At 39.0% G+C, this 25,536-nt stretch overlaps 2 protein-coding genes across 2 annotated transcripts; both read left to right on the top strand.

Annotated features, from left to right (window-relative positions):
- The first annotated feature begins 554 nt into the window (after window positions 1–554).
- Window positions 555–4,908, top strand: LOC137282657 (uncharacterized). Its single transcript, XM_067814445.1, has 4 exons — window positions 555–1,013; window positions 2,142–2,187; window positions 2,864–2,956; window positions 3,541–4,908. Exons 1-4 carry the CDS (start codon window positions 597–599, stop codon window positions 3,927–3,929), a joined length of 945 nt encoding a protein of 314 aa, XP_067670546.1. The 5' UTR covers window positions 555–596; the 3' UTR covers window positions 3,930–4,908.
- Window positions 4,909–19,223: 14,315 nt separating this feature from the next.
- Window positions 19,224–25,002, top strand: LOC137282656 (zinc finger protein 665-like). Its single transcript, XM_067814444.1, has one exon. The coding sequence runs from the start codon at window positions 19,225–19,227 to the stop codon at window positions 21,691–21,693; it is 2,469 nt and encodes an 822-aa protein (XP_067670545.1). The 5' UTR covers window position 19,224; the 3' UTR covers window positions 21,694–25,002.
- The last annotated feature ends 534 nt before the right edge of the window (window positions 25,003–25,536 follow it).

Here is a 25,536-nt window from a genome sequence, read left to right as displayed (position 1 = left end):
TGCACTTCAAGGAGACAGGAAATTGATGATCATCCATTGAAACACAATCTGTGTTTACACGGACATATTTTGTTTGCCTTGACAGAACATTGATGGTTACCTCGGCGATATAACGAATAAGGGCGTTTTTCCTTTCGGTAGTAGAGAAAAATTTGATTGTCAATGAAATGTCACCGTCAAATGGTCCGCACTATACATGCACGTGGTAAGTCCCGCAATATACATCACAGGAGGCACGGTGCGATTGTCAGGATTGTGTCTTTTTCCTGTTGTCTCCAGTATGATGTATATACCTGCGGTTGGCTAAATCATCTAGAGCTACTCGGATTACCGTGATTTCAGGGAGTCAGTGGGTGAGTTTTGTGTTATGCCGCACTCACAACGTTTGTGCTATTTGGCTTCGTTGTGTAATTAATCAACGCTGTAATTAATCTACTCATTTGGACTCCTTCCTGAAAATGAAATGTCTTACCACAAATGCTCTATAGCTGCCTTATACACATTTTAATCAATAACATTTTTCACACTTTCAGAAAGTTTCGTAACATTAAGCTCTAGCGAAGACTGATCAACGTAAGTTACCACCAGAGGTCACCATGAGGTCAAGGCCAGCTACACCGTGTACCCCTTTATCTTTGTCCACGGAACACCCCCTGACCAGGAGGTCACGCAGTACTGAAACCACATCTCCTTACACCACAGAGGAATATAAATACAGGAAGACTCGTCACCATTTCCAGCGCCTTATAAGCGAAAACACATCGTGTGTCATCAAGTGTGTGGTAATTATCTCCCTTGCTCTTAACGTCGTCGCGATCCCGGCTTTGGTCGGAGTGCTGTTTGGACCCGTCATGCACTCGTCATGCAAATTGGAAAATAAACTGTCGAACAGCGTATGCCTACCCTGTGGAGAAGATGGAGTACCCGGGGTGGATACAAAACGCACAGACAGCGGGTACTGCTGTGTAGAGGCATCTAACCCGGATCTGCAAGCTCTTCTTGAAAATAAACTTGTGAGTTATCTCCCTTTGTTTACAACACCCAGTCTGGTCACTTGATACGTAATTTCGAATAATAATGACAGATGTGTATTAGTAAGTGAGGTTATAGTTGTTGGCGCATCGTTGACGGAAATCTAGTGTAAACGTTCTGACAGTTGACCCGTTTTAATTCTTCCACCTGAGACCTGGACAGGCCATGTCAGTGTCGTAACAGAGGATCTTTACCTTCCATGCAACACCATTTTTATTTTACGTATCAACGATTTCGCTCGTTTGATGCTAAATCATTCACAAGTTTAGTATTCTGTTTGTTACTTTACAACATACAATGATAGAAACTGCGCCTACAGCCATTGCGACAGAGGCATTAGCATTGTGACGTCATAACTATAAATACCATAATGACGTCACACGTCTAACGGTATTACACTAGTGTAGTCTTGCCGTAAAAATATTACCCTGCAATATCTTCCGATGGCGAGTAATAAAATGCATTATTACTCTCCCGTTGAAGGTACTGCAGTGTAATATTTTACGGCAGTATTACACTAGTGTAATACCGTTTGACGTATGACGTCAAAATGGTTCAAAGTTGTGACATCACGATGCTAATGCTGGTGTCGCAATTTTACTAGCCCTTCCTTGACACGCGGAAAGAGAGTGATCACACTGTAGGGAATTTCGCGGCAGTTTCTGTCAATTTATGTTGGCGAGTAATAAACATAATACTAAACTCGTTTCCGTGAAATATCATTTTTATTAAACTCGTTAAAGATTCAGGATCAAACTCACTTTCGCTCGTTTGATACCAAATCATTAGTTCGTTTAGTATCCTCTATATACGGTATGCATAATGATCACGACAATGTCGAGATAAAGCATGAGTTAGAATATGGGTACCTTCAGCAATTGTACAGCTATGTGACGGTCGACCGTAAATAATCAAACCTGTACGAGACAATCCAATGACTGATGTCATGAGCACCGATCTACGTGGTTGGGATACGATGATAATCAAGCCAGCAAGCCTGATCACCCGATCCCGTTCTAGATAAAGAATGTTTATCCCGAACTAACTGCTTAAAGGGAGACTACCCGTGGTTAATCGTCAGTACACAGATTCATTTTTTTATTCCACAGATTCGGACATCTCCTCTTCTTGGCAATCGTCGTAAATGTGAACAAGGTAACTATTGAACTATTGTTAATTATAAGGTTGCAGTGAGTGAGTGAGTGAGTGAGTGAGTGAGTGAGTGAGTGAGTCGGGTCTTGCCAGTAGCAATATTCCAGCAATGTCATGGTGGGGCACACCAGAAATGGGCTTAACACGTTGTACCCATGTGGGGAATCGAACCCGGCCTTTGGTGTGACGATTGAGCGAACAATCCTGGTCCACCGGGTTACCCCACCACTCCTAAATGTAAGTAAAACATTATGATGCACCCGTGAATAAAACGCCACTCCAGACGCCAGTGTCTGAATTTTACTCGTGTGTTTATCTGAGTGAGAGAGTGAATTGGGTTTTACGCCGCCTTTAGCAAAGTTGCAGCAATATCACGGCGGGGGACATCAGAAATGGGCTTTACACTTTTTACCCGTGTGGGGAATCGAACCCTGGTCTTCGGTGTGACGAGCGTGATCTAGGCTTCCCTACCGCCCCTGTTAATGTGCGAAAGAGGTAAGACGTGAGTAGCTGGAACATGCCTCACAGAGTGTACCCATGTGATGAATCGAACCCAGATTTTGCATTGTGAGTAGAGAACGCTTTATCTACTGGGCAACCAAGCCGCGGTGTACAACATGACCCTCAAAATGTACCTTTTGCTCTGTACACATTATCTGACATTATATTATTGTTGCAGATGGACCCGGCCAGAGGAAGACCAAAGGCCGGAAACCATTGAGACCATTGACGCTGGCCAGACTCATACTGGACGTTAAGGCTACCAAACAAAGTGAGTGAGTGAGTGAGTGAGTGAGTGAGGGTGGGTGGGTGGATGGGTGAGTGAGTGAGTGATTGAGTGATTGAGTGAGTGAGTGGATGAGTTTTCACTCGACTTTGAGCAACGGTCGTAGTTATATCACGCATCCTTACCTTGATGCAGATCCCCCTACCCGCGAAGACCTTGTTTGTCTAACAGGATCGCTAAATCAGGCTCTCTGACGTCGTTAACATATGTCATCGTATCCCGAATGCGTAGGCCGATGTTCATGCTGTTGATTATTGGGTTGTCTAGTCCAGATTCGAATATTTACAGACCGTCACCATATAGCTGGAGTGTTGCTTAGTGTGGCGTTGAACAACAAACAAAACACCTTGTCTTACCTCACACATAAAAATCGTTTCCTGATTGGCTAAGCGCTCTTCTCTTATTTCCAATGTACCCCCAGTTACGGCCGAGGTACATTGCGATGGCAACTCATTCGATATTATACGTCTTTATCTCGAATAGCATTGAATCATACATTTACACAACTCTGCACGGCCATCGGGATTATACGTATATAACTGAATATATTACTGCTATTTTGTTTTCAGATAAGGAGTTCCGATGGTTGGGAGATTATCCACATGGCCTCGCTTTCGTTCAAGGCGATCTAGCATTTGACGGGGGGTCGTTTCAAGTGTTGAAAGGAGGAATATTCCGAATTCGGAGTCATCTCAGTTTTGACACATATTTCAACAAGTTACCAAACACAGCCGATCATATACAGGAACACGATGTCTTGAAGAAGATTCCTAGTGGATACGATATTTTAATGACGGAGAAAGTGACCATCAAAAACCGGACGTACCTGTCGTCTGACATTGATCTTACGATCAAATTGCGCGCCAATGACAGCGTGTGTGTGAACGTGAACACCTTTTCGCTGTTGTACAATCTTCCATTAGCTAATACTTTCGAGATTGAGAGAATATCGTCTTGAGAATGTTGACAGGAATGCTGGAATGTGCGCAAGCAGGTGCGGGCGCGGGCGCGTCCGTGTGCATGGTGGGATGGGTGATAAGATGAATGAGTGTTTGATTCCTCCAAGTGAGTGTGTCTGCGAATGAGGGAATGAGTAAGTGAGGTATTGGCTAAATAGGTGTGTACATATGGATTTATTGGAGCACAAACCGGCAGGAACTAAATGGACCTCGCCAACTGTTAGTTTGAAGTGCTGGAAGTCTTGTAAAAAGGGTTGTGAAAAAATATATTGCATTCCTTAAGTCGCCATTCCACAGAAACGAAGTGCACGTTTAGAGAACACTGACAGAGAAACTGTCCAGTATGCAACAAAAGACTGGGACAAGGACAGTGCAGTCTGTGGTATGTCCCGCCAGTCTATGTGCAGAGTTCATTCCCTTGGGTACGCAGTGTGTGTGTCTGTGCAGTATCAAACTCTTTCTCGTGGGTTTCACTGACATTCAACACGTTGTACCCGTACTGCTCCGGGACTTCCTCCCACGTTTGGCTGAACGCCGTGATATGACTGGAAGACAGGTCACCTGTGTTCACACAATCTCACTCCAACAAAGATTCCAGTATATATACATTTCCTTAAAGTAACTTGCCATTCAGTAGCATTCTTTCTCCCCCCTCTCTCCTCTCTTTCTCTCTCCCCATCTCTCTCTTTCTTTCCCTCTCTCTTTCTCTCCCTCTCTCGATCTTTCTCTCATCTCTCTCTTTCTCTCTCTCTTTCTCTATCTCTATCTATCTCTCTGTTTCCCTCTCTCCCCTTCTCTCTGTTTCTCTATCTCGGTCTATCTATCTATCTCTGTTTCCCTTTCTCCCTCCCCCTCTCTCTGTTTCTCTATCTCTGTCTATCTCTCTTTCTCTCTTTCTCTCTTACAGCGAACAAAAAGGGTTGGATACGTCTCCAATATGGAGGTCTCAAATAATTGAACCAAACCACTTGAATTCTATATCCTTTTTGTGTTTCTTTTTCGTTATTTAACCAAATGTCTTACTCCTTGGTTCCCTGAACTAAATTGTATCACAGAAACAGATCTTTGAGTCACTATGTCTTCTAGGTGTTTGTCACCAGCATGTAAATATGTAAGTTAAATTAACGATGATTTTTTTTAATGATGAACACACTGACACTGGCAAAATTGTTATAACCCTCTGACGTCACTGCCATTTTCAGTAAACATGCACGACATGCAAGCTCCTTTTCGAGTTGTTTTTCGGGTAATTGTTGTAGAAGGGAAAGGGCAGATTGAAGATTGGGGGCGAATATAGAATGGGCACTTTGACTGACCCATATATTATTATCTTTCGTTTAATGCCATAAATAGTTTGTTTGTTTGTTTTTTTGGGTTTTTTGTGTGTGTGTGTGTGTGTGTGTGTGTTTGTGTGTGTGTGTGTTTGTGTGTGTGTGTGTGTGTGTGTGTGTGTGTGTGTGTGTGTGTGTGTGTGTGTGTGTTTATGAAAAGCTGAACGGCAAAAGAAAGAATCCATCCAAAATGTTTGCTTCATGACGTAATTGGCAAAGTCAGAGTGAGTGAGTTAGTTTAGTTTTACGCCGCACTCAGCAATATTCCAGCTGTATGGCGGATCTGGACCAGATAATCAAGTGATCAACAGCATGAGCATCGATATGCGCAACTGGGAACCGATGACATGTCAACCAGGCAGCGAGCCTGACCATCCGATGCCGTTAGTCGCCTCTAACGGTAAGCATATAGTCGCCTTTTATGGCATGCGCGAGGCAAAGTCATTACTCGTTACTTGGCACATGTCATCGGTTCCCATTTGCGCAGATCGATGCTCTTGCCGTTGATCACTGGATTGTCTGGAATATTTACTTACGCGAATATTTACAGACCGCCACCATATAGGTGGAACTTTGCTGAGTGCGGCGTATAACTAAACTAACTCACTCGTGTTTAGATGCCTATGTTTATGATACAAATGTCCTGTGTGTTCTTTGGACTTACAGTTTTCAGCCTATAAACGGTTTGAAAACGCTCGTAAACATTTGATAAATTCTGGTAAAATACATTTTCTTGTATACTCTCTTTAGCTCGGCAATACATTTGGCCTATTTATGTCACACTTATTTAACAAATCAATAAACACCTAATAAAATTGATATTTTCCCGTAATTATTTCACAAATCCACTGCCGGAATAAACATGATATATACTATATAAGAATGTGTCTTCGTGAATCAGTGCAGGTTCATAACATCTACTATATAAGCTCTCGTAATCACTTTCCTGTTGGATATAGACGAGGAAGTTCCCGATACTAATTTTAGACACTGGCGCTAATGTTGCAAGTGTGTGCTAAGTCGTGACGTCACTAGGAATTCCCCTCATAGGACGTGGTTCCTGGTCGCAGTTCTTATCAACGAAAAGAAATCGAATAATCTGAATCGCTGAAGATATTAAACACACTTAATTGTATTTACGTCGTCGCACAGATACAAATGATGAGATCAACCTCTGGCTGTAAACTTACAGAGAAAAAATATTATATTTGTTATTTCATTGCCAATATAAACATGGAATTCATTTTTGTTAATACTAGGCACAAAATTGTTTTGGGCAAACTAATTTTCGTTTGCTAATTGTGCGATGATTTCGAAGTTATATATTTGCACTTTTATGTAATCTAGCTGTAGAATCCAATAAGAGATGAACGACATAAATGACCAATCAAATGGATCTTTAAAGGTCACATGCAACCAAAAAATCAAACATAATTAAAACACATTTATCACTTATTCATGACATATAATATACATTGCTGCTTTTAAAAAAACAAATAAACAAAATTATAAGCGTACAATCGCGATTCAAAAGTGCAATATTTTGTACTTTGGCTTACTTCCCCCGAAACGAAGCCCTCGGGAGACCGAACCCAGTCATAGCGGGTGGATATGCACTCAAGTGTAACGACGGCTTCCGATTGGCTGTTCCATTTGCTGACGTGCTGAGGGGTCATTGTGTGTACAGAAAGATGATCTGTTTGATGGGCATTTTAGAAGTATAGCCAGTCACAAGAAAGTAAGATTCTTTGTGGATAACAACTTCTTTTAGTGTACTTGATGCGTCGTTTCAGTATGGATTCATATACTGTTGTCAAGCAAAATCATATACACTAAAAGTTGTTATCCATGAAGAATATATATAGAGATGTTGGGTTTAGAAAATACATGTTCTCTGAATTTGCGCTCGATCCAATAAAAAATCATGTCAGTAGAGATGGTAAACTACTGCGTGGCTGGAATCTGTCATTCGTCCAAGTACAAAACAGGACTGGAATCTGGAGTTTGCACAAGTTTCCGTCAGATCCAGTCATCCGAATAAAATGAATGTAGTTTGTTTGCAACCCGCAGACATAAAAACATGTCATGTGTATCACACGTGCCTAATTACATAATGTGGCAGACACGGGACTCGGGTGCAGGAGTCAAAAATCAACTTAATTTCTTCATGTCGTATAGTCTGATAGGTGTTAAGTTCATATTGCACGTGGTCAATGATTGAAGCTGTGTATTGCATGTTGTCTTTAGCAGACAGGCAGACAGACATGTAGGTGTGAATAAACGAGACACTGAGTTTTCTCTGTGACAGAGACTGCTTACCACAATCAACAAGTTGTTTTACGTAACGAGTAGATTATGTACTTGTTTGTGTACACAACCAAGACTAGACTACTGCTCACGACCTCAGACGCTGAGCATGCATACTGTTTCAAGCTCCGCGAACCTATTCACTGCGCATGCGTTATGGACGCAGCGCAGCACAGCTGTTGAAACCAGTTTTTCCCCCAGCGCTGGGGGGAATTTAGTGAAACGTTTGAACTCCGATTTCGCGGGCTTTTTTTTCATCGCGTTTTTTTCAACTTTACAGGTTGAATTGGCATTTTTTATGATTTATTTCGGTAAGTGCACACCGAAAGGTACCAGAATCTGCAAAGTTGTGTTTTACGTTGCATGTGACCTTTAAGTTTCTGTGTAAGTTGTGTATTCGTTGCTGACACACACACACACACACACACACACTCTCTCTCTCTCTCTCTCTCTCTCTCTCTCTCTCTAAAATGAATCACATTCTTAGACCATATGCATGTCCTGGAGCTCAAATCGAAAGCGAGGCTAACCTAGGCAAACACAAAATGGCAACCTCCATGCGGAAAGATTACTGTTGCGTGCCATTGTGTAGAAGCGATGCCAGGAGAGACTTTGGGGTGTCTTTCCACCACATCCCCAAGGATGAGACCGCGAGGAGACGATGGTTGACTAACATACGTAGAGAGCCAGGGAAATCATTCAGAGTAAGCAATACTGCAAACAATGTTGCTAGATCGGGCGGAAAGATTTACTCCCGCTTGAAATGTACTCTCTTTATTATGATTATTTGACACAGTCATGTCAGTTGGAGACACTGACTGACTGCTTTTGACAGTGATAGATTTAACAGTCTTGTGAGTCAAAATGACGTCAAGAGATTATAGCCTCTGAAACTAGTGACATAAAACAATAATTTCTCTTGGTGAGAGACATCCAAATTCGTATACATGTATTTAATTTTCTATTAACGTAGAATTATATATACTGTACTGGTAACTTAATATATATGTACAATGATATACAGACTGTTGACTTTGTATTATAATGTATACTATATTATATTGTCATTTAATGTGTCTTTATTATTATTATATAATTACAACTTTATTGGCAGATGCAACACATAGCCTGAAGGCTGAAAAGCAGTAATGCATTATTAAATATACTGTAATTTCCTCTACAAGAAGTTGAAGGTCTCGGATGTTTTGGCAATATATTTCACAGTGTTGAAATACTTCTATCAATTTAATGCTTTGAATGTGACTGAAGTTTTCAGTAATAAGAATAATATGATTTATGAGAATGGCTGTGCTTGGAAGGCCAAATAATATGGGTTACTTTGTCAATGAAATGCCTATGGGTACATACTGGTTCAAAATTACTTCAAAAATTGTCAAAAAGACAACTAAAATTAGAATTAATAGTGCCCATATTATATCTCACCATTTTGAACTATTTCTATCTGGACACTGCCTTCGATTATCTTCCCTTAAAACAAACAGAGCTTGACAGTCCTTCATACCATCTAGTATTCGTATTATAAATATTATTATTATTACTAAATGAAATAGAGATCATACTAGCGACGACTAATTTAGCTTTTATGTATTAATTATCATCAGCATTCATTTTATGCATGTAGTTATTGAGTATATTTTTTGTGAATTTTGTATATATTTATTTTGAGGCCATTTTTGATACAAAAAGAATTTCCTCCAGGATAATAAAGTTATATCTTATCTTATCTCATCTTAAACTTTTTCCAGAGATTATTGGCACAATGACAATCAACATATATATGGAAAATATCATCACTGCATATCTACCTTATAGAATTTATAAGTTGTGTTATCCACAACTTCATTCAAAACAACTCAAGTTTTTTGTGAAAATAATTCTGAATAAGTCTATGCTGGAAATCCACATGTTATGTTTAGTATACAAATAAGGTACATTTAGTTGAGTGAAAACATTTTCTGAACCAGCAGGGTGGTAGGGTGCCTAGTGGTTCAAGCATTTGCTAGTCATGCTGAAGATCTGGGTTCGATTCCTTACATGGGTAAAGAGTGTGAAGCTCATTTCTGGTCTGGCCCAATGTGATGTTAGTGAAATATTGCTAAAAGCTTCATAAAACCAGTCTCACTCATTCTCTCCTGAACCAGCTATCAGTGCAAAGAGTTGAGTCATGATTCATGTTGTTGGTGATTAAACCATAATGGTTCACAAAGAATGTCCTTCATATCAGCATTTGTTTTACAGATTGTATAATACTCTGTGAGATATTGGGAATACCTTTCCCCAAAGAATTTTTTATATGAAAGTGTTCAGCAAAATTTGCACCCAAAATAAAAACATTTTTTGGTGAATATGCTATTTAGGCCGAGTGTTTTTCCTACATATTTATTGTATTTGTTCATCTGTCTTAGGAGTAGAGTAGGTCTTCAACTACCCATGCTTGCCACAAAAGGCGACTCTGCTTGTCATAGGAGGCGACTAACTGATTTGGGTGGTCAGACTCGCTGACTTGGTTGATACATGTCATCAATTCCCATTTGCCCAGATCGATGCTCATGCTGTTGATCTCTGGATGGGTCCGGTCAGCTGATTATTTATAGACGGCCACCATGTATCTAGAATATTGCTGATTGTGGCATAAAAATCAACTCACTCACTCACTTACCTCTTGATTTGAAGATAACCACTAACACAGTTGTGTGCAGCAAGCACTTCACAAAGGCAGACTTTAAATGGACACCAAACAGAAGAACGTTAAAGCAAGGTGCTGCTCCTTCGTTGTTTGCATGGACGGTAGACAATGGTGCTATAGACCAGAAGTCATCTTCGAGGAGGCCATCTTGTCATAGCCAGAAGGAAATTATTGATTGTGAGCATTCCAGAGAGTAGTGAGTTTCATTTGCAGCAAATACCTGTGATATGTCACTGAAACACAATGCCATTATGAAAGTGGTGGAGTGTAAAACATTATGTGTGGGATTATCCTGTCTCGTTGAAGTACAGATTCTAGTAGTATTGTTGGCTGTAGCCCATCCAGGATTCAAACCCACACATAATGGCCAGTGTACCAGAGTAAAATATATTAACCAATGTTCACAGTTTAATTTTGACCTTCACCTGGAATCCTACTTCACAGAACTAATAAGTAAAGAGCTCATTCATGCTCTCTGCAAACTTCGGATTGCCCATAATGATTTTAAAGTTAATATCTCTTATCATCAGGATGTGAGTATTAATCAGCTCTACTGTAGGCTTTGCAGTTCTCGACAAACTGAACATGAAAAACATATTTTCTTTCTCTGTAAACAGTATCAACATTTCCGTGAAAGATTTCTTATGCAGCTTAGAAATACAAGGGCCCACTCTCATTCTGTAATATTTTCAGTTCTTAACATCCAGGTGTTATTTTCATTACTGCTCTTTATACATACACCAACTATTCTCTTACAGATATGAAGCTAAGTAATGTGAATGACCACTGTCCATCTATACATAATATGTAAATGTATCATTTGCCATTAGAGCAGCATTACTAAACTAAAATCTGTCTGTCATTAAGGCCAGCACAGAAAGTCAGCCATTTAACCCACTCAGCCACCTTAGCTTCCATTGAAAAAGGAAGTCAGACAACTGGTAGTGTGGATCATGTATTTTGAGTGTACCCCTCTAACAAGTCTGAATTGGCTTGGTCTCGTGCTCAAAGCTACGGACACACAATGCCATTTAGAAAGGTGTCAAATGTAACACTTGTACATGTAATATTTGAGATAAAACTTTCTGAGTAACATTTCATGAACTGCATTAAATACAGTGACACAGTCTGTCCTTCAGGCCCTGAAGCAAAGATACCCAGGAAAGCCCACGGAAATCCAGAAAATGTGGCAAGTCTACATTTCCACAGCTTCAGAAACTGAAGAAAGTCTCAGGGCTCCTTTTTATTGTATTTATAATGTTTATTTAAAAGCATTTGATTTGTGTAAAATATAAAATAAAATATGTGCTTTCAAAGACTAATTAACACACTTAAGTAAACATTCCGCATTGCAATGATAAACAATTTCTGCAAATGTTTGCTATATTTTATGAATAATGACATGGAAAAATTGAACATTCCATATAGCAGCGAAATATTTTTTGTTGCCAAGGACTGTGATAATTCAAACATATATTTGGTACACTGAAGTAGGTAATAAAACCATCATAAATAGATTGGCCAGCATCCCATCAGTCCAGGCAAAATTATAGGTATAGAGCAGTCAATTTGTAATAACTGAATTATTTTTCATATTTAAGCCAGATCTTATTTTATTCCTTGTTTAACAGATTTTTTCCCCAGAATGCCTAAAGGCAGTAAAAAATAAAAGAAATCATTTGTCAAAGTAATATTTCTTTTATATACTAAAAGCCTTTAACTTTTTTACTTTTAGCAGTTTATGAATTGTGCATGGGGCAAAAAACAATTTCCAAAGAATTTTCTTGTAAGTTTTCAGTTTTGGCTAATGAAACATTTGCCTATTATTTTTGAGAGAGTAAAATATATTTTTATATTTTTCTTATTTTTGAAAAAATATGACTGACAGATTCATAAAACAAGAAATAAAATTGGTGTTGCCTTACATGTATATTTCAGATGATGACAACGGACCTGTTTCACAAGCTGACAAACCCTCCACTAGTGAACCACCTCAGTCACCATCTCAGACACAGTAAGAATAACAAATTATTTTACATACTTTTTTCCACTTGACACATTTTTGTTATATCTTAATACACATACACAATGATTGAATTCCATATCCTTATTCAGAGAATATTGATATTTAGATCTTTTTTAAAGTGTTAAATGATTTTGGAGCCAGTACATCATTCATTCCGTAATTCCAAAGAAACGTTATTTGTGTTATGTGAACAGTCCTCTGTATGCTGAAGAGCCGAACTGGGTCCACTTGCACAAAGCAATCACAGCACTATGACTCTCTTAAGCCTATGTGGGAGAATGGGAGTTACAATCATTGTAGTGGTAAGATAGCTTCGTACAAGTCAGGCCCGGTCATCTAATTCCATGCTTGTCATAATAGATGACTAACAGGATCAGGTGGCTAGGCTTGTTGACTTCTTTGACAGATGTCATCCTATCCCTTTTGTGTATTTTGATGCTCATACTGTTGATCACTGTATTGTCTGGTCCCGACTTGAATATTAACAGATCAGTGCCAAATAGCTGGAATATTGAGTGTTACATTTTAATGAGAAGTAACACTTTTGTCTTTTGAATTTGATAAAATAACATATCATTTTCAATTTTTATTGATATAGGATGATATATTGGTCAAAGTATTTTATCCAGTGTATGGACACAGTGACAGTTATTTGCAGTTCACATGGCCTAAAGCTGTACAGTCACATACAGGAAAGTACAGTCCTATGTCACTTTGTCTACTGTTATGAAGGCACGGTAGGGTAGCCTGGTGATTAAAGTGTTCACTCGTCACGCTGAAGACTTGGGTTCAATTCTCAACATGGGTACAATGTGTGAAGCCCATTTCTGATGTCCCCTGCCATGATATTGCTGGAATATTGCTAAAGGCTGGGTAAAACCATACTCACCCACTCATTATTGTTATGAATCTATTGTTATTCCATTCTTGTAAATACATCTTCACTAAATTTGTATTATTGTACATCATATGTTTCTTATTTTTATGAACCTGTGAATGTCCCGGGGTAGAACAGGCCTTCAGCAACCCATGCTTGCCATAAAAGGCGACTATGCTTGTCATAAGAGGCGACTAACAGGTTCGGGTGGTCAGGCTCGCTGACATGGTTGACACATGTCATTGGTTCCCAATTGCGCAGATCGATGCTCATGTTGTTGATCTGGGTTGTCTGGTCCCGACTCAGTTATTTACAGACCGCTGCCATAGAGCTGGAATATTGCTGAGTGCGGTGTAAAACCAAACTCACTCACTCATTTATATTTTTATGGGTTAGTTTGAATGCTGTTGGTAACTAAATTTTGTTTTATTGATCTGTTGAGATATTTTCTTTCTTCTTCAGCAGTTAAGTCCGAGAACATGGAAACAGTTTCAGCAATGCATTGACTTAACAGTACAGTGAAACCTATACTAGTAGTCTGCATGTGGTTGCCATGATTCCATTCAAGTGAAATAGGTCTAGAGTTGCAGTTTAGTCAATTTTGAAGGTGACAGACAAGTACAAAAATATTTGAAGAAAATAATCCCCCATTGCTGCCTTGAATATTTGAACTTAATGGTTCCCTTAATGGGCTTTAGCGTTAGGATGAGTCACACCCTTTTCGATATGTGACAAAATGTAGTGACATCTCAGGCTTTTGTGTCTGGTACAAAAACAGTTGGGAATTCACTATAAATCCGTCACTATAAATAATAAAATAACATGCAAAGAATTGGATGGACGACGCAGGGGATTGTAAAGGATTGTAACATTTACAAGCCACTGGTGGATCCTGCATGCATGCATGTGCAAGTGCATGTTTATTTTCAGGGGGTTCACACTGTGAACTTTTATGTCACATGACTGAGCTTCCTCAGCGTTTCCTCTTCATGGAAGATGCTGCAGTTATGAGAAGTAACGTTTAGTAGATGTTGGAGTAGATGTTGGAGTAGATGTTGGAGTAGATGTTGGAGATAGCAGTTACACCAGAAGATGTGTAGTGAGCTCTATGATACATAATACTCGTCATGTGGCCACAACTGTGTCACAGCATGATGATTCAGAAACATCTAGCTATCTCCACAGCAAATAAATCACAACATAAAACACATTTAAAAAAAATGAATAAGTGTTAAATATAAAGTCTATTTTACAATTATTTATAAATCAATTGTTTTCCAAAGGAAACAGTAACAAAAGACTTCAACAAGCAGTTATAATTAGTTATGCAATGTATTTTTGGAAGTAAAAGTGACAGCAATTATGATAAACAACTGTCAATGTGAATGAATTTGTTAAACATGTCCTTATACATGTAGCAGGGCGTGGAGTCACCCCAAAGATGATATCCTTTACTTGTCAGCTTGCTGACGGGGTTAACCTCTTTGGTCATGTGGACAAGGCGTCTGACTTCGGATCAGAAGGTCCGTCGTTTGAATCCCAGCACGGGACTCGGAAATTTTGTGGCCGCTACATACAGTTTTTGGCAATGGGGTAGCCTTGAGATTGATGTGTTCTCTTAGTCATGCTGAAGACCTACTGGCAAACAAGGATAATCTGAGCACCAACCTGACATTTGACTTGTATTAGCATATATGAATGCCGACACTGGCTGTTGTGACTGAAAGGGCTCCAGGTTGTCTGTGATCGAGTGTTGTACGATGGGTGAAACACGTGAAAGTGTTATGAGCAAGGTTTGTGCAGCTATACGCGGAATCAGTTTCATCGTCATGTATTGTACATGCACTAGTCTACATCTGCTCTCCCTTTCACAAACCAAATGGGTTAGCTTATTACCATTTGCCACCTGCTTTTCATAAACACATCTTCTACTAAACGCATTCTCTGTCCAACTTGTCCTTGTTTGCCAGTAGGTTACAATTCCCAAGATATGGGAAGCACATATATGGTGACCCTTGCCACGCTGTTGCTGGAATATTGCTTAAAGTGGGTGAAACCCATACTCACTAACTCATAACATAATTCAATACAGCATATGCAAAAATATTATTGATGTGGAAGGCTAGTTTTCCTCTATGATCTAACACAAGCTGCTGCCATGCATATATCTACATGATGTACCTCTAAAATTTGCAGAAATATTTGCTGACTGTTTCTGGTTTACATAGGAATATTAACAAAGCCTCATTTTTAATTATGTATTGTCTCTCATTTTCGGATACTTTCTTTCCATATATTCCTTTGGTGTTTTCTGCAAGAAAATACATTGTCACACACTTTAAATGTGATAGGAAGCTATAGTTGGTTATTTATTGCTTAACAAAAATGCCTGGAGAAGAATTACTATTCTATTAGTAACAACTTCAGTATTGTGGTGTTAAAAAATTTGAAGAATTCCATAGAATTTTATACTCTTTTGTGTGTAAATATGGTAATTTCCTCTTCATTCAATTTACAGTGGAAGCTGTTGTGACCACTACTGTAAAATATTTATATTTTTTCCATATACTGTTTCTTTTGTCCGTTGATAAATAATGTACAATTATTATGTATTCCACTATTTGAAAATATCCTTAGAACACACGTCTTGATGCGGGATTCGATCCAGTGTGGCGAAAACAAAGGGTTTGGTATCCACGTACTGAGAAAAATTAGAGTTAGCTCCCTTACTCAACATGGAGGAAAGGGAGAATTTCCGAAAATTGTAATTTTTATCTTGAATAACTGCCTTTTGCGAGGAGATAGGAGACATTAAGACAGGTACATTGCTCGTTTAATGACAACTGTTTATGCATCATTTTAATTTCGTGGAATTTATAGACTGCACGTAACGTCCTAGGTGTATTTCATGTTCAGACCGAAGGCAACATGAGATTTTCACCGCCTCATAATGCTTCCGTCGAAACTTACAAACGTAGACACCCCCACCGATGCAAAGGCTATATTTAAAGAATACATGTACCACATCGACAAGGGTGATTATGTTGTGTCAGTCGTGTCGGTTTCAGATAAAAATGATTGTCATTATGTCGCTTGGTAACGAATAACGATTTCAGACATAATGTGAAATCGTTGACTTCATATTCGAATAAGAACAGTGAACATTTGGCAAGAACAAGACTGTAGACGTATCAGTACCAACAACAAACCGACTTCAGTGAAGTTTATCATTTTTAAACGTTGGCGGGAGGAAGCTGCACGGCGTGACTTTTCTTCCTTGCAGATATGGTATTGGCTTCTCAGACTGACAGAAATAGTATCAGTTTGGAACACTTCTGGATAATATAGGGCTGTAATGATGCATCTAAGTATAGATGGAAAGCAGTTGTGGAGTCTCTGATAGCAATTACTCAATAATGGAAATGGGAAAAGTGTCGATGCACCTATAGGATGTGTGACTATTGACAGTTTAGTAATTAAGTTGCGTTAATATATTCGCAGCTCAAAATACAGGAAATACCAGATTCATTTTTTTCATTTAGAGTTATCTGCTGCTGTGATACTTAGTAAGTGATACTTAGTAAGTGATACTTAGTAAGTGATACTTAGTATGTGATAACCAGTAAGTGATACATAGTAAGTGATAACCAGTAAGTGATGCTTAGTATGTGATAACCAGTAAGTGATGCTTAGTAAGTGATAACCAGTAAGTGATGCTTAGTAAGTGATAACCAGTAAGTGATGCTTAGTAAGTGATAACCAGTAAGTGATACTTAGTAAGTGATAACCAGTAAGTGATAATCAGTAACTGATACTTAGTAAGTGATATCCAGTAAGAGATACTTAGTAAGTGATAACCAGTAAGAGATACTTAGTATGTGATAACTTACTTAGTGATAATCTGTAGAGTTATCTTTCTTTGCTGTTGTCACGTCTTGACAAATAGGGCAGGAAACATCAACATCAGATACCATGTTGATTTATTCTTTCTTAATTATAATTTATTCTCAATAAATTACGTCATAGAAATCAGGGCACGCAGAATATAAGTCAGGACAAGTTACTTTCTTACAATCACTTAAACTTTGGCAAGTGCCTTTTTCCACAAAAAATGAACCCCTGCAGTGACATACGTGATATCCATTGAGCTACTTGTCAAATCAGACACACAGTGTTTATATGGAAAAAAGATTGTTTTCAAAACATCATGAAAAAGTTTTCATGACTCTTTTCCCACAGAGACAAATAGATTGTGTTATGTTTGTGGTTGTCTGGGATGTTGCTAGTAATACTTAGGTGTATTTTTTTAACTGAAAATGACATTTACTTATTGTAGCAGTTGTTTCAAGTCATTGTCTCCATTGATGGCAGACTCTGTCACAGAGAAAATTTAATGTTTGTTTTACTGACACCTATGTGTCTGCCTACCTGTCTGCTAGTGACAATATGCAATGCACAACTTCAATCACTGACCACATGCCATTTGGAATTAACACCTATCGGGCTTAAGAGCCATAAACAATGGGCTGGTTAAGTGTATCGGCAGATGAACCAGTGGCCAATGGAAAGGCTTTGTTACACTTGACTGTGCACCCACCGTCTCTGACTGGATTCGGTATCGCGGCTGCTTCGTTTCGAGGGAGGTAGACCCAAGTACAAAATACTGCTTTTTGATTTGCAATTATACACTTAGAATTTATTCTTACAGTTGTGAGACAAATTAAGCTTTATTGTAAACCAAAAGTCACAGTAGGCTTTAATCTGATTGGATGAGAAACATTATCGAACGCCTCTGGCTAATGTTGTATTCCTGTGCTTCAACTGGTTAATAACAAGAAGAAACTGGCAAACACATGATATTTATCTCCTTATAAGAGGTCAGTTTTAGCATTTAGAACTTGAATAGGTGTAGCATGAAACTGCAGAATGCAACAGCATTTTTATATCAACTTGCACCCAGTATATGTTAATATTGTACTGTTCAAAGAACAAAGATTTTAGCAGGAAAACAGGTTGGGGCAGACTGATGATTCTACGACAGTGGTTATATGTCTGTTACCATGGTTACTGCTCATGTCATGAGATCTTTAAGATAAGATGATCAAAACGTCAATACCTGAAGAAGCATATATTGAGCCACAGGTGCTGCGAGGTTATTGACTGAGATTGATGAAAGTAGGTTCCAACTTCCATTTCCATAAACTGACGCCACACCAAAGACCAGAGTTCGATTCCCTACATGGATACAATGCATGAAGCCCGTGTCTGGTGTCTGCCACCTTGATATTACTGGAATATTGCTAATAGTGTCGCAAAACCAATCAACTCATGCACTCCATAAATAGAGTCGTGTGTAATAGATAGACTCTGAGACTATCATGGTTTATGTATCAAATCAAGGAATTTGATGTCATTTCATATCCATTTCACCAACCGTGAAGATCGGGGTTAGAATTGGTTTTGCAGCAACCAATGGTTGTATGAAACAACTAATGGGATCAGGTGGTCAGGTCAGGTCAGGTCAGGCTGACCTGGTTAACGCATGTCATTGTATTCCAGTATTATGATCAGTGTTCATGGTGTTCACCACAGGATTATCTGGTCCTAACTATATGGTTACTGGCTGCTGCTGTATGGTTGGAATATTGTCGAGTGTGGAGTTTAACAACAACAGACTAAACAAACCCTAATCAATTGATTACACGATGCCATTTAGAAAGTGGTCAAATGCAACATATGTCATATTTGGGATTTCACTTTCTTAGTAAAGTACAAATTCTAGTACTTTTTCGGTTGAGTCCCATCAGGGATTCGAACCCGCACCCTCAGAGTGGAAGTGGAAGTCGCGGTGGCTGAGCAGGCTAGGCGGCTGACTTTGTGTGCTGGCGACTCTGAGGGTGCGGGTTCGAATCCCGGATGGGACTCAACCGAAAAAGTACTAGAATTTGTACTTTACTAAGAAAGTGAAATCCCAAATATGACATATGTTCCCTAATCAATTGTTTCATATTATAACAGTGTTCTTTTTCTTATTTCCAGATTTAGAATGTCGCTGGACGGAAGTGGAGAAAGTGAGTTTAGTATCATGAGGTGGACAGCGCTGGGAAAGGAGGTGTTGGACATGACTGCGCAGCGAGAGAAGACTGCCAGCAGCAGTAACGACGAAATGGATGACCGGAGAGATGACACTCCCACAGATCAGGGGATCATGTATGAGAATGGCGAGTTTAGCATGACTGACAGCTCCGGATTCAGGACCACTGACACGAAAGAGGTGGATAGTAAAGGTGGGATTAAGGATGAAGCGAAAATGTCAGAGATTCCAGTGGACAATGGCAGTGAGTTGAGTCTGGATGCAGAGATCAAACTGTTGTATGGTAGCGATGAGGAGAAGAAACCTGCTGCAGTTCGGTCATCTAGTGTCCGGAGCAGTCTCAAGGAAGACAGTATTGACAGTGTTAACGAGACTGAGGCATCAGTCTATGGGGAGACTAGTGGGACAGACTCCAGTTCCAACTTTCCCGACAGTGACTTTTCTGACATTTCACGCAAGAGGAAAAGAGGTCACAAGTCAAGTAGCAGACTTGATAACCTTGTGAAGAAAATAATGAAGCGATCAACTGATCTTCCAAGAGATAAACCAAGAGACAAGTCATTAACCACCACCTCAAATGAAGGCACGCCTGATGTTGCTAGTGAGAATTCTCAGAGTGATGCTGATGCACAAAGGCTGTTCCAGATCAGAGCTTTTGCTGAAGGTCAAATATCCTGTGAGGAGTCTTCATTACCTGAGAGTGAAGAGAGCGAGGAGTATGAGGATTATTTTGTATCTCACCTGCACGCCATGGAAGATGACATGTCTTCAGAATCAGAAGGAAATAAGAAAACTGAAAAGGATGAAGATTACATCCCTACAGAAGGAACTGATGATGCAGAGGCAGAAGAAGAAGTCAAATCTGATGATGGTTCCAACTACAGTGATGATGACTTTACCAGGTTGGCAAAGAAGAAAAAGAAGTCAAAAGCCAAGCCGTTTGTGTGTGGAGTCTGTAACAAGGATTTCATCAGCGCTAAAATGCTAGAAGGGCATATGAAGTGTCACATTGATCCAAAGTCTCTTACTTGTAATATCTGTGGTAAGCTGTTTGACTTTCCTTACAAGTTGAAGAACCATGCCAAAGTACATAATAAGTCATTCGAGTGTGATATCTGTGGTCGAACATTTAGTGACAGGGGAGGATTCACTAGGCACAGGAACACACATTCATCAGAGAAATATACCCATGGACCTAGTGCAAAGAAAACACAGTCAAAGAGCACTGTCTCCGCTCCTGTCGAGAAGATGAAATGTCACATATGTGGGGGAGAGTTTGAGTGTAAGAAGGAGCTGTCGGTTCACCTCAGCTCTCATGCAGGTGGATCAGAAGATGGAGATGTTGTAGCTGTTACCACGGAAAAGATGAAATGTCATACTTGTGGGAAGGAGTTCACGTCCAAGGACAGTCTCAGTCAGCATCTGAAGACACATACCGCGATAGTGTATGAATGTGACATGTGTGACAAGACCTTCACACAGGATGAAGAATACACAGCTCATCTGAAGGCTCATGATGAGGAAGATGACAGGCACGATGATGAGCTGTACAAGTGCATGACTTGTGGAGATATGTTTCAGTGTCAGAGGGAGCTGGACCTACATCAGAAGAAGCATACGAAGAGCACATTTATGTGCAACACCTGTGGATGGACTTTCACGGATGAGCGCCCTTACCAGGCTCATCTCAAATCTCACAAGGCTGATGAAGGTGTCACCTGGAAGTGTAACAAATGCAAGCTGGAGTTTGCTCATAAGAATGATCTTCGAGAACATCTGAAAAAGCACATCAAGCGCACTTACAGATGTGAACAGTGTGGCAGGATCTTCACCGAGGAGATCCTGTACATTGCTCACCTGCGGAATCACAAGGCTCATGAGGATATTAGATGGAAGTGTAACAAATGTAAACTGGAGTTCAACAAAAAGGAAGAGCTCAAGGAACACCTGAAGATCCATATTAAACACACCTACATGTGTGACACATGTGGGGAGACGTTCGCATACGAAAGTGACTATGCCGCACATCTCAAGAAGCATTATTCAGATGAATTATTGAAATGCAACTTCTGTGAACTGAAATTTGTGTCTCGCATAGATCTTACCGATCATTTGAAGACTCATGTGATGGAACTTCAGATCTGTGTCACCTGCGGAGAGACCTTTACGGACCAGGCCAAGTATCTGAAGCACATCAAGTTCCACAAAGCCATGTTGCGATGCAGAAAGTGTGGGATCGTGTTCCCCTGTCGGAGCGATCTTGAGCTCCACATGAAGACCCATGTGCAACACATCTACGTGTGTGAGACCTGCAGCGATACCTTCACCAACGACAAGGAGTATACAGAGCATCTTAAGACCCACAGTACTACGCAAGAAGAGGATGATGCAGATGACTTGCCTGTCATTGTCATTTCATAATCCTCTGTACCCATCCTTGTTGAATATCATGGAATTTCATGGACAAAATTTGCAACATCTTCTCTAGCTTGATCCTAAGTCCCTCATAAAACCTGTACTTTTAATTTTGATTATTTTTTAATTTTGATTCGTTTGTTTTGTTTTGTTTTTAGTTCAGATTTGTGTCCATAATAATTGGATGGTTAACTTTTGTAGTACTTAATTTAAATGCTGATTTCTTGTGACATAATCGTATGTTACAGGTCCCACTTCTATATACAAAATGAAGTTAACAAGGGTACACCCATATACATTTTTATGTCTCAGCAGACTGAAGTTTGCATGGAACACATCTTTGTAGTCTGTACAGGAAGAGTTATTTCCCTTGACCGTGTCAGGATCTGATAGCATGGGACCCAACTCATGTCTCTTACTGTACATCTAATGTTTATTTATAACACTGTCATAATTTCTTTTATATAATATGTCCGAACACTTGTAAGGTGAAGTAGCAAAATGTGTAAGGATGATGTGACTGAACAAAACTATACCGCTGTCTTGGTAGTGATGGAATCTCATATCTGAATCAAAGGAGTAACGTCTGCAGTGTCTATGTCCATGTAAGCCATAAACTCAGCTGGTCAGTTGCTATTCTGGACAGGAGTACCTGAAACAGGCCTTTTAAGATGGCCAGTAGGAAAGAAGTATCACTGATTTCACACATATTTCACTTAGCAACTTCAGACTCTCATGAATTTCAGACTATTTTGTCCTAGTTGCTGGTCAGATAATTTCTTTCCAAAACCAGAAGCAGTTTGTTTACAATCTTAGCCTTGAATCTGACACATTGTTTCTAGGATCCTGTGAAGATATTGTATGTTTTGTGATTATTTAATTATTCGGCAAGCAAATTGGAATTTTCTAGGACTGTCAAGCCTACTTTTGCATGGTGCCCCTTGCAATCGTCTTTAGGGAAACAAGTGTGAAGACACTGTCATTTTTTAATCCCGTGATGGTTAGATTATTTTAATTCTAACAGTACTGTTCCTGGTTCTAGTTCTATTAACTTGTCTAGTGGACCAAATAAGTGCACTGTGTAGAAACTACATTTTACCCTCTCTTGCTGAGATTTGTGAGCAAGCTGACCGAAATAGTACAGAAGGCGCCGAAATATTACTGGAGTTAAATTCTAGAGTTCTTGGAGTGCTAAGATATTACTGTACTTTGGGAGAATGTTAGTTGACTGAATAGTGCTGAAATTGAATTTGATATTATTGGCGTAATGGATTAAGTGCAGAACATCAGTGTATACTGCTGGATTTTAATGGTTCTTTGGATTTTTAGAATGTTGCTGACTTTTGCTGGAATACAATTAAACTGATTATTGCAGAGATTTTAGGGGGATTAGTGGGGAGTACTGCAGTGTTACTGGAAGATTGCCCGAACATTATGAGAATATTACTGGTGTACTGCAATGGCACTAGAATATTACTTCAGTAATGCTGGAAAATGATAACTGGAACTAAAATTTCACTCACCATTAGCTAAAATGACTATTTTCCACAAATATCGGAAAATGGTGTTGGAATCAGCTTAAAGACATACCAAATCATACATTATGTATAGAGTGGTTGAATATTACCTTTATGATTTGGAGTCTCCAGCATGCAAATATCACTTGTTTTGTTCCAGTGAAAGTACAATTATGTTGATGACATCAAAAACTGTCAATTACTCTTAGTTTTGTGGAACCCTTTTGATAGTGAAAACGTAGTGAAAGATTAACAGTAGAGATCTAGAGTCATATTTAAGGAAGACCATTCCAGGAATAGTTTGCTTGCCAGGTTTACCAAATTTACGTCATCCAGGGTCCTGACTGACAGATTTTGATAATTTTGGGGGTATTACTGTGTCATCACCAATTAGTCTTGTAGACTTTCCTGATTAATTTCTATTTATGTTATTATTTAAATTTTGGGGAATATGAAGTAGTTATCTCAAAATATGGTCACCATATGTCTGAAATATTGTCGAAATGACTTAAATTTCAACTCACTCATTCAAAATATGAAGGCTAAAACATGAAGCGATGAACACTTCCAGTGTTACCCTCGAAGGTTTTTCAGTACAATCTTGAAATCAGGAGATTGTAGGATGTTCCAAGCGACATGACGAAGTTGATGCATTATAACATTGATGTGTCACACATACAGTACCGTCAAAATAACTGCATGTACGCTGAATGTGAGCATCCAAGATCTAAAATACTTCCGCAAATGTTTGACTAGTGTTTGTGTGCTGGCATGCTGCAAGTATTATTCCACAGTTACTCTGAACAATCAGATACAGTTTCCCCAAGATACAGGATGATAATTCAAATGGTCACAATAGTTGCGATGTGATGATGTTGCATAGGAAATTTAGTATTTTATTGTTAAAGGAAAATAATCCCAACAAGATATCTTCAGTTAGTTTGCTGGGACATTGTATTGGTAGATGAATCATTGCAATTCTGGTTTTCATGTTAGAGTATGTTGGGAGCTGAAGTGTTTGTCAGTGAGTGATCACTAAGATGTTTGTATATGACAGCCTATTTTCTACATACCAAGACCCATGAAATAACGTAATGGTTTTGATATGATGGTAGTACTGTGCAGTTTGAGTCAAGTTTCAGAGACAATAACTTCAGAACTTCTCCAAATGGTAGTTTGCAGTCCATGTTTTATCCCAGTGTATATTATGACAATATGTTACGTGTAATGTGACTCGGAGCCTGGTCGCTATACATCACCCACCAACTGAATACTAGTACTTGATGTACAAATGTATGATGTCTTGTATCAGAATTTGCAACATAATGCAGAATGTTTCTTGGATTCTGCAATCAGTATCCAGGGCAGGCAAACAGGGAAGAACTCCTATTTTTGAAGTTTGAGGAAGGATTTGTATTAAATTTCTTGGTTTCTCAAATTAGGGGTACTTGAACTAGATAGGCAAACAGGCGGGAAAATAGGATTTTTATCAAATGTCTTTTTTTGGTCAAGTTAGGGGGTAAGTAAACTAGATCAGTAATTTGGGAAAAACTAATATTTTGAAAAATAATGAAGTTTCTTAAATTTTTATTTTTTGTCAGATTAGGAGCTATTTTAACATTGCATTCTGTGCAGTAACTAATCAGTGATACCTTTTAGTGAAATATACGTCACCTTTACTTTCTTGTTAGTCTTGTTTTGGAGTTGGTTTCTTCACAAATGGTGCTGGTGGTATTCTACAGGTCATTCAGCGCCCTGTCTCAGTTCGTTGGTGTTGGTAGTGTTCCGATGATCAAACATAATTGAAAATCGATCATGAGAAGGATTGTAAATAATTTTTTATTTTGAAAAAGCATTTTGATTAATTGGAATTTTGTTATTTTAATATAACACACGCGAATGAAGTAAACTAACCATTAAATCTGGTGAATATTCTCGAACAAACATGCGATCAACAGTGTTGCTTTCATAGTTTCATATTCGTCACTATGGTAAATATTATTGTAACCTGTCCATGAACAATCTTACAGCTATTGTGAACATGATGAGATACACAGATAGACATTCGATGTATACATGAACAGAATAATGATATTCGCAATGAAAATGTATATATTTCGATTGTAATCACCAATCATTCAGCATTGGTCCTCCGATATTTGGTAGTGGAATTGGTTTTTGATTCCCAACACTAATTAAGGTGCTTGCTAACTGTCAATATCTGCACCTGCCTTACATCAGACTTCCCTCCTGCCATGCCATGGTGGGATACTGACTGGCTATGCAGTGTTAACGATGGTTTTTCAAAGTAACAGGACATTGGTTCCAGTAA

The sequence above is a fragment of the Haliotis asinina genome, chromosome 4, assembly GCF_037392515.1.
Source record: "Haliotis asinina isolate JCU_RB_2024 chromosome 4, JCU_Hal_asi_v2, whole genome shotgun sequence".
NCBI classification, from domain to species: domain Eukaryota; kingdom Metazoa; phylum Mollusca; class Gastropoda; order Lepetellida; family Haliotidae; genus Haliotis; species Haliotis asinina.
Note: the sequence above shows the minus strand (reverse complement) of the source record. Positions and strands in the feature narration are given on the sequence as shown.

What these genes read in the sequence shown, in the direction of transcription:
- LOC137282657 (XM_067814445.1), top strand. Translation starts at nt 597, where the DNA reads ATGAGGTCAAGGCCAGCTACACCGTGTACCCCTTTATCTTTGTCCACG. An exon ending in CTCTTCTTGAAAATAAACTT is followed by an intron (nt 1,014 to 2,141) that starts GTGAGTTATCTC and finishes TTTATTCCACAG; the next exon opens with ATTCGGACATCTCCTCTTCT. An exon ending in CGTTAAGGCTACCAAACAAA is followed by an intron (nt 2,957 to 3,540) that starts GTGAGTGAGTGA and finishes TTTTGTTTTCAG; the next exon opens with ATAAGGAGTTCCGATGGTTG.
- LOC137282656 (XM_067814444.1), top strand. Translation starts at nt 19,225, where the DNA reads ATGTCGCTGGACGGAAGTGGAGAAAGTGAGTTTAGTATCATGAGGTGG.